Source organism: Pollachius pollachius (assembly GCF_949987615.1).
Source record: "Pollachius pollachius genome assembly, chromosome: 3".
Taxonomy (NCBI): Eukaryota; Metazoa; Chordata; class Actinopteri; order Gadiformes; family Gadidae; genus Pollachius; species Pollachius pollachius.
The window spans coordinates 49,747,086-49,756,743 of NC_136936.1; the positions used below are offsets into that span (position 1 = coordinate 49,747,086).

Below are 9,658 nucleotides of genomic sequence, written 5' to 3' on the forward strand. Positions count from 1 at the left end.
GGTGCAGCTGACTGCTGACAACACTGAGAACAACATAACACGATAATGAGATCGCAAACAACTCAGTGCGCACGGTTCAAAAAATGCAACTCGATAAAAAAGGCAGAATAATACAAAGCCATTTTTTAATTGGGAAATTCATTCTTCATTCTTTAAAGTAATTTGTTTTACTATTGCAATACACAATTGCATTTCATAGAGTATATGCAATGTGCATAGATGCATGGAGGACATCATTCCTGGAATCTATTAATACAGATTTCAGGAATAATGTTAATAAGGCATCATCAAAGCCTTTCAGTGGAGGCAGGCTGAACTGCACACGAAACCACCGCTCCCTTATTCAATGACAGGGAAGGCTGAGATTTGTCCAACGAGGTCTAAACTATAACTGAAGTTTTAACCATCGGTATCTGGTGCTCTTCTTTGAAGTGTGCGCCCTCTAGTGACCTCTCTTATAAATAGATTACACCGTTGTACTAAAACGGGGCGGGCGAAGCCGCGCCAGGGACCTTTACTTTGAAAGGCGGAAGTAGGAACCTGTCAGCCGGCTCAGAGGAACTGGACGCAGAGCACACACAACACACCTACCCTCACCCAGACGGACCACAGCATGGCGTACACGGCGAAGATCGGGCCGTCCATCCTCAGCAGCGACCTGGCCCGCCTGGGCAGCGAGTGCGTCCGGATGCTGGAGTGCGGGGCGGACTACCTGCACCTGGACGTGATGGACGGGTGAGCACCAGGTCCCCTGTTCTGCAGGATAACCGTAATGTGACGAACAGGCGAAGAATCAAGAATCAAGTACACGGCTAGTAGTGTTAGCATCGGGCTAGCTGTCCAGTCAGTCTAATTTAACTCGTATCTGTGATCGCCGGGTGTATTCAGATGATAAGCCGTGTTGTTATGGCCCGGATTGTGCAGTATATTTGAATGAAGCAACTACCTTCCTCATTTCCCCATCAGATCTTTGTTTGGAGAACTTAGTGCAACTTTGCCACCGCAGTTGCAGGCTGCAGCTCCAGACGCAGCTTCACACTGACGCCCAATGTCCTCCTTTCAGGCACTTCGTCCCCAACTTAACCTTTGGACATCCGATGGTCGAGTGCTTGCGGAAGTCTTTAGGACCGGATCCATTCTTTGGTAAGAAAATTTCACCCGTAGAAAACTTGAGTCAAGTGTGCTGTCGATTCTGAAAACATGACCCCTGGACCCCATAGATTGAATGCGTTGTTTGTTGTGTCCCGGGGCAGACATGCACATGATGGTGTCCCGGCCGGAGCAGTGGGTGAAGCCCATGTCTGCAGCCGGAGCCAATCAATACACCTTTCACCTGGAGTCCACGACCAACCCAGGGAACCTCATCAAGGAGATCAGAGAGGCTGGCATGAAGGTGAGCTAGCGGCCGTTAGCACAGCAAAGCAAATACATAGCCGTGCATTTGCTTTTACTTTGGCTGTGTATTTATGTATTGGCTGTGCACCTTCTTGGAAGTATTTAATCTAGTTAGCATTCTCTTTTCATTGTGACCTGAGGCTAAAGGTGAGACCGGGGTAAATGGACTGCGTTTACACAGCGCTTTTCTGACCAGTGGCCGCTCAAAGCGTTTTACAATATTGCCTAACATTCACCCACACAATCACCCATTCATGCAAACACTCGCGCCCCTACGGCGGTGTCAGCCAAGCAAGCCGACCGCCAGCTCGTCGGGAGCAGTGAGGGTGAGGCGGCGACCTCAGGGACACCTCGACACACTGGGATCAGCCCGCTCCACCTCCTTATGCACGTGCCGCCCATAATGGGGTAGAGCTTATGGCTGTCATGTGGTAGACTCACCCCAGACTATGTGTGGTGTCTGTGTTGTAGGTGGGCCTGGCCATAAAGCCTGGGACCACCGTAGAGGAGCTGGCTCCATGGGCCAACCAGATAGACATGGCCCTGGTCATGACCGTGGAACCGGGCTTCGGAGGACAGAAGTTCATGGTGGACATGATGCCCAAGGTGAGCGACTCTCCCATTATTGGAATGTGGTTTAAAAGCTGTGTGTGTGGATGTAACATGCTTATTTGTCACTAACTTAAACCTGATGGCAATTTAAACTACAACAACCAGAGTACGATTCTGTATGAGGAAATACATTTTCATAATTACCAATGGATAACAAAACACTTGCTTATCACAATAAAGGCTTAGTGTATTTCAACCTCACATATGTTTGGTACCAGCTAACTAGTGGATCCATGTTGTCTGGAACTAGCTAACTACTGGATCCATGATGTTTGGTACCAGCTAACTAGTGGATCCATGATGTTTGGTGCTAGCTAACTAGTGGATCCATGATGCTTTGTACCAGCTAACTAGTGGGTCCATGATTTCTGGTACTAGCTAACTAGTGGATCCATGATGTTTGGTACTAGCTAACTAGTGGATACATGATGTTTGGTGCTAGCTAACTAGTGGGTCCATGATGTCTGGAACCAGCTAACTAGTGGGTCCATGATGTCTGGAACCAGCTAACTAGTGGATCCATGATGTCTGGTACTAGCTAACTAGTGGATCCACGATGCTTGGTACTAGCTAACTAGTGGATCCATGATTTCTGGTACTAGCTAACTAGTGGATCCATGATGCTTGGTACTAGCTTACTAGTGGATCCATGATTTCTGGTACTAGCTAACTAGTGGATCCATGATGCTTGGTACTAGCTAACTAGTGGATCCGTGATATTCAGTACTAGCTAACCAGTGGATCCATGATGATAACCATGTGACTCCCGTGGGCCTCAGGTCAGCTGGCTGCGGAGCCAGTTCCCATCGCTGGACATCGAGGTGGACGGAGGCGTGGGCCCCGACACCATCCACCGCTGTGCCGAGGTATGAGGGCCGCGTCGCACGGTTAGCGGTGACACATTGTACAACCAGGTGTGAGTGTGGTTAGCCGTTACGAGCCGTTTTGAAAATCGGCCTCTTCGGACAGCCCGAGTGGGCGTGTCCACCTAGATGTGTGCCGGGTAGATCAGTCTACCAGCCTACCCGGTAGACTGCAGCAAACGTTGCTCATCTATCCGTCACACATCTAGGTGGACACGCCCACTTGTGATGTCAGCAGAGGCCGATTTTCAGAACGGCTTGCAACTAGCTAATCATACTCGCACCTGTTGGTATAATGTGCCGCCTTTAACGCCCACTGTTCCCACGGTTACTATTCCCCATGGTTGTGTTTGACTGTGAACCTCACATGTGCGTTTGGTTCTCCACGCGGCGCCGCCCTACAGGCCGGAGCCAACATGATCGTGTCGGGCAGCGCGGTGATCGGGAGCGCCGACCCGCGTTCCGTCATCGCCCTGCTGCGCACGGCCGTTTCGGAGGCCATCCAGAAGCGCTCGCTGGACCGCTGAGGGCGTCCGTCCGTCCGCTGCGGGGGGACAGACCGCTCTTTGTATATTTGTCCTTGATTGGGCGCGGGGACAGTGCGGCATTGGCACGAGATGGCGGGCTACGGCGGTAAGAGGAAGTTCTCCTCTCCGTCCTCCAACGAAGCGGCCCAACTTTGTGTTTGGTTCCGCCGACCTGCCAGGAAACTCGCCCAGTCTCTCTCTCTCTCTCTCTCTCTCTCTCTCTCTGCCTGACGACCGTCACGGGAAATAAAACTGAACAGTGGAAGATTGAGTGGCTAGTGTGCAGTGGACTGTAAACATTCCTTACTATTTTTGATTCATGATTTGTGTGGATACTTTTAATGGATGTGTCATTTTTTGAGAATAACATAATACAGAAAACCGAATCATGTTTCACGTTTCCGTCCCGTTGTGTTTGAGCACAGGCCCTGAGGTCTGCTGTGGTTTCTTTACTGTGACCCGTTCAATGAGCTACGTCTGTCCAACACTAGGTGGCGTCTTTTGACAACTCAAGCCTTTTTGTGAAATCAGGAAACAGATCGTCTTTATGATGCGATTGCACATACTTTGTGCTGCACGAATCACGGCAATAGGCCCAAATTACTTGAGTATTTGTTTCCTTATTATGCTTCTGTGAAATGACGAATTTTTCTGCACACAATGTCCTTGCTTTTGTTGCCAGCTCCCAAACAACATTAATTTCCCAAATAGCTTAGAATGACAAAATAATGGCTTTAGAAAAGCTATTGCATTGCATATTTAGACGCTTCACAGAGCAATGCACTTCAGCCTCATTCCCTGCCTACTTATTGCAAATTCTGGAAGTCACTATGAATAATAAGTGCATTTCTGTTATAAGTGAATTAATAAGTAATTTAAGAAACAAATTGAGTCCAGATAAATATAGTTTTGTGTATCAGGCGCATATACAAAAGCCATTAAACAATCAGTAATGGAAATTAAAAAGGGTTTACTGGATTAAGCCAATATGGTGATGGGGGGATGTGTGGCTTAATATGAAGGATTAATACCTTTAAACTAAACTGGTAATGCAGACTTTCATCCTTCTGTACTGAGGCTGCACTGAAGACATCAACTGTTATCTCACATACACACGTATGTCTCTCACACACACACACACACACACACGTGTGACATACACGTCACACGACAGGCTTCAAACCGCGTGCAGCTCTGTCTCTCAATAATGCAACTCATGCCCTGGAGGCAATCGCAGCCTGGTGAAATATTGATGCTTCAAATCAGTATTTTCATTTCAAAGTCATTTTATATAATGGTTGATTATCTCCCATAATGGGAGCAGATGGATGCTGGAGCGCTGATTGTTAGCCCTGGAAACACGAGGGGATATTCCAAAAGACTTGTGGACTCGGGCGATGCAGACGAATACACGGCCGTGCATCGGGGGGGGGGGGGACTTTTGATTTGAAATCGAGTCGGACACGCGTCGTGTAGGCCCTAGGGCCGCTGTCACTTCGAACGAGTCCCAGAGTTGGGGACCAGATGAAGTCCCCCAGTGCACTTTGAACCCTGGGATTACTTCACACTGTAGCTGTGCTTGCACAAACACTGTTTGCTCTGGAGCCTCACAGGGAATGAGACTGAGGACAACAGACAACAGCCACACACACACACCCACTAACACGTATCCTATTCCCTCTTTCGGTTGTGTTCTTTAGGTAAACTTATGCTCAAGGCTCCCAACTCGTAAATCAAAACGTACCCAAGGGAATGAGGAAAGTTGCAGCACTGGTGCCATGGCAACCATATTGAGGAGGGCTGCCATTAGCCGTTAGAGGCGGTGATGGATGAGAGCCCGGCGCATAGACACACCGCCTTGATGGAATCATTTGAAACACGCCGCCACCTGGTGTTTCCCCTTCACCGGTCCTTGCCGCTAGTCTAAATTACATCATTCCCCCCCCCCCCCTCCAAACCTTCACGTTCTCCCCTCGAAAGACATGTGCAAATAAATTCCTATGATAACACCAAAGTGTTGGCAGGTGGTGCGGGCAAAGTGTGTAATTACAAGCTTCATAATGGCCTCCACGTCTGAAGACATGAGACGAGTCACGGCCGTCGCCCGGGACCTGCTTCTGGGTGTCTCTGTGTACAACGCTGGGGTTGGTACACAGAACTGTGGAGGTGGTGACACTGCCTGGCAACACAAGCCCCGGTGCAGAGCACAGAGCAACAGCCCAACGCCACACGAGGCGTTCCCTGGAGGCCCCTGAATGGGTCCCCGGAGGATGTCGGTTCAACATCAGGTCCAGCAGCGACACCAGCCCCCTGTTTCACTAGACCCCAGTCACTAACTCTAGCTCCCCGTTTCACTAGACCCCAGTCACTAACTCTAGCTCCCCGTTTCACTAGACTCCAGTTACTAACTCCAGCTCCCTGTTTGACTAGACCCCAGCCACTAACTCCAGCTCCCTGTTTCACTAGACCCCAGTCACTAACTCTAGCTCCCCGTTTCACTAGACCCCAGTCACTAACTCTAGCTCCCCGTTTCACTAGAGGACCCAGGACTGCACTACCCTGACATTACAGAGATCTGGCTTTTACACATTTAACCCACAATCACGAGAAGAGACTGATCGTGTGCGGAGGACTGCTGCGTATTCCACAACGTTTGGCCCAACAGACCACCATCCGTTTGAAGATCCTATTTTCTCTTTTTTCCCGGTCTCACAGTCCTTCCCCCAGGATTTGTGATGTACAGTGGTGCTCCATTTATGTCTTTTCTTCCGGAATTTCAGGCAGCAGCAGCAGCCTTTAATTTGTCCTCTCCGTTCCCTGTTGCACTCTTCTCAGATGCGCCATGCCTCTCGCTGGTGGGTTCATTATGGGTTACGGTAATCTCTCCTCCCGCTCTCTCTCTCTCTCCTCCTCAGCACTAAGAGGACATTGCATTAGGCACGTTGAATCGCGCTCGCTCCTGCAGCCCATTCATAATTACCCAGCGGTCCGCTGGGGAAAGCAGGAAGTACGTCTTCCCTGATTAGCTTTGCAGTTGTTCCAGACATTACTTATGCACGGAGACAGCTATTCGGATCCGATGGTGCATTGTCTTATTAACAATTGAAAAACACAACTAACAACTAGCTTCGGGTAACATTTGAAAAAAAAAAGGGGCCTCCTTGTTGTGTTTGCCCAGCGGCAAGGTTGGGGAGTTACTGAATCCCATCTCAGCTAAGAAGGAAACAATCAATACATACAAAGAGCGATGGAGGAGGGTCGGGATGCCACGGGTTAACAGCTGTGGTTGCTTAGTTCCTGGGAGTGTTGTTTGGGGGGGAACAAGTTGAAACCAAGGCAGTGATGATCATGGAGGCTTACTTGCTGCGTGAAGTCATGTCGAACCAGCTCTACAACACCGTGCCGGCTAAGGCCTCGTTAAAACCATTACATGGACTAACATCATGGATTTGAGGGAACTACAAGTCCCAGAAGTTTCCAATGCTGCCAGTATCGGAAGGCGTTCATTGTTGTAGCCTAATTCGGATGCTACTGAAAAATGTAGATAATAAAAAAGAATTATAAAGATATATATATATATATATATATATATAAAACAACGTTTTGTTCAGATGTGTGTAGTGCATAATTTAGAATTAAATTACAGCAAAAATAAAATGAACTGATTTGACAGGTTAAATAATTAAGATGACCAAAAAATATATCCAAATATACTGTTAACTAATGAGTCTCCTATAAACTTTGAAACCAGTTTGATAATTACGATGCACTGACTCAGCTATGTCTCCAGTAACACTCATAAAGCTGACTGATGACACATGCCGCCTGCAGAACGCACGACAGGGGGGGGGCGAGTGCTCCGATCACACTGACAACATGGGAAATGAAAGTCATAACGTGTAATAACATGTTATGAACGTCTGGACATAATGCGATAACATTAGGGTGTCGAAAGACACAAAGTGTGGCTCAGAAGTACAAATATGATGCAGTTAAATCCTAATTATTACTTATCATAAATTGAATTTGTCATGCCTGATAATAGGTTACATTTGATTGGTTTATCTCAGGCCCAGTTTGGCGCATTAAAGGCTGAAAGGTTTGGGAGTCATCATTTGGGTGCACTGGTTGAGTCGCGCAGGCAGGCTACAGTCCAAACGGAACCACATCAAGCTGATGAACACAGCCTTCATGGATCAACGGTCCACACAGGGAGGGGGTGAGTTGGGAGGTGAGTGAACATGGTATAGTGTCTCCCAAGAACGGCTCTAACATACGTCTTGGCCCCGGCTCTCTTGGAGCCCGCGGAGGTGCATGTAGGATGTTACCACACATCTATTATGGAGCAGAGCAGTATGTTTCAGCGGGGCGCGCCTGCCTTTGTATGCAGGCTTGTGTGTGTGTGTGTTTCTTGATCCATAAGGAATGAAACACGGTCACCATTGTTTTTGTGGTTCAGCTGTCAGCGGGACGTATGGGTGCCATGTGATGCGTATGACATGGCCTCACACTCACACACATACTCACAAGCAAACACACTCACACACTAAACCACACTTTACTTGCTCACATCAAAGAGACGTTTCTCTGATGATTCGTTCCTAACCCGTTTTGCCCTTAATCCAGTTGTGTGTTTCTAATCTGCTTTGATATTCCTGCTCCGAATGGCATAACCATTATTGTCCTATTTGTATCCACACCTCACTCTCCCATGCAAGGCATGACATAAACATCGGCCGAGATTGAAATGCAACACACCCCCTACACACACACACACACACACAAACCACCTCATCTATATGGCATGTGGGAGTCAAACTCTTCGCTTCATTTCAAGACTGAACCAAATCAATAGGCTCCATGCATGCCTTAGCATGTAGGCACCGGCCCTGTTGTGGACATAAAGGAGTGTGGGCTCCAGGCCGTTCATTAGAGACGGCTGCGCTGCTGTTTTAACCTCTGACCTGGTTAAGGTGCCTACACCCTACACACCCTACACAGGGCTCGGCAGAGAAGAGATTCCTCATCTCTGTGTTTATCTCTCCCTCCCCAGCTCGCCCTCCTCACTGCTGATAAATCCCCCTCTACTCTCCGGCCTGCTGCCTTTTGTGCTCTGGATCGCTTAGCACTGTCTGTCTGTGGGTGTGCCCCCACGCAAGGGCACACTTTAGGGAACGGATGTTGTGTACCCTCTTTGTGATGGAGCAACCAGCCTCCCTCCCGGTAGTAGAGATATGGCTGGGAGAGGCATCAACAGCAACACTTTGGATGTGGTGGTTTTTGTCAGCAAGTGACAAGTTTCAGATAACGCTCCGATCCAGGGGTGTGTGCGCTTAGGACACGGACACACACACACACACACACACACACACACACACACACACACACACAGCCCTGGGAGGCTCCGTTGACCGGCCTCATGCATCAGTGCGACAGTCAGAAATATGATTTTCTTTCCACCTCCCTCCTCCTCGGCACGAATGCCATTTTCCCTCGGTGTCACCTTGAGTTATGGAGAAGGTGGGCCAATTTGGTTCTTTTAGGCCCCACTGGTCACGGGGGAGGGGAGTCGGTTGCGTGCATGTAAATGGGAATGTGAATGTGTCTGAGCGCCGGCAAGGGAGGGAGAAGAATAGGAAGAGGAATTAAGTGTGGCATGAAGTGTATGAGGGGTGAGGGAGGGTGCTGGTGGACTGATGCAGTGGTTTAGCTATAATGCACGCAAATGGAGAGGGGGGAGGAAGGAAGGAAGGAAGGAAGGAAGGAAGGAAGGAAGGAAGGAGAGAGAGAGAGATTGAGGGTGGGGACAGGGGAAAGAGGGAGGGAGGGATTTGACTTGGTGGGAGGGGTTCAGGGAGAGATGGTAGCGCTTCTGGGATGCGTTACGAGGGGGGAGATGTGATTTGCAGAGGCTGTCAGTGGAGGCTGGTTAGCCTTAAGGAGGGCATAGCAAGATCATTTATTCTTTAGACAGGCTGCCCCCCCCCCCCCCCCCCCCCCCCACACACACACACACACACACCAACATCAGAGTTAACAGATATTGCTGATATTGCTGCGGGGCCAAAGGTCTTGCTGACCGGGCGGAGCTCTGGAAGGCTTACACTGACACAGGGGGCTTCACACCACGAATGAATGAGTGAAGTTAAGTGGGAGGCCTCTGTGAACGTCTCAGAGAGCCTGCAGCGCCGGGAAAACAAAAGGGCTGGAATGGAAACACAGCTTTTTGCATTTTATTGCAATAAATTGATCATAGCCTTT

The 9,658-nt window shown here is 49.0% G+C and overlaps 1 protein-coding gene across 1 annotated transcript; it reads left to right on the forward strand.

Moving 5' to 3' along the window:
* The first annotated feature begins 524 nt into the window (after positions 1–524).
* rpe (ribulose-5-phosphate-3-epimerase) lies at positions 525–4,102 on the forward strand. The gene is made up of 6 exons (XM_079732291.1): positions 525–735; positions 1,064–1,143; positions 1,254–1,393; positions 1,867–2,001; positions 2,787–2,873; positions 3,275–4,102. The coding sequence occupies exons 1-6, from the start codon at positions 614–616 to the stop codon at positions 3,395–3,397; spliced, it is 687 nt and encodes a 228-aa protein (XP_079588417.1). The 5' UTR covers positions 525–613; the 3' UTR covers positions 3,398–4,102.
* Positions 4,103–9,658: the final 5,556 nt, after the last annotated feature.

Bases quoted from the DNA above. Each gene is read 5' to 3' on its own strand.
- rpe (XM_079732291.1), top strand. From the start codon at position 614: ATGGCGTACACGGCGAAGATCGGGCCGTCCATCCTCAGCAGCGACCTG. The intron at 1,144-1,253 runs GTAAGAAAATTT...GTCCCGGGGCAG, and splicing joins AGGACCGGATCCATTCTTTG to ACATGCACATGATGGTGTCC. The intron at 1,394-1,866 runs GTGAGCTAGCGG...TCTGTGTTGTAG, and splicing joins TCAGAGAGGCTGGCATGAAG to GTGGGCCTGGCCATAAAGCC.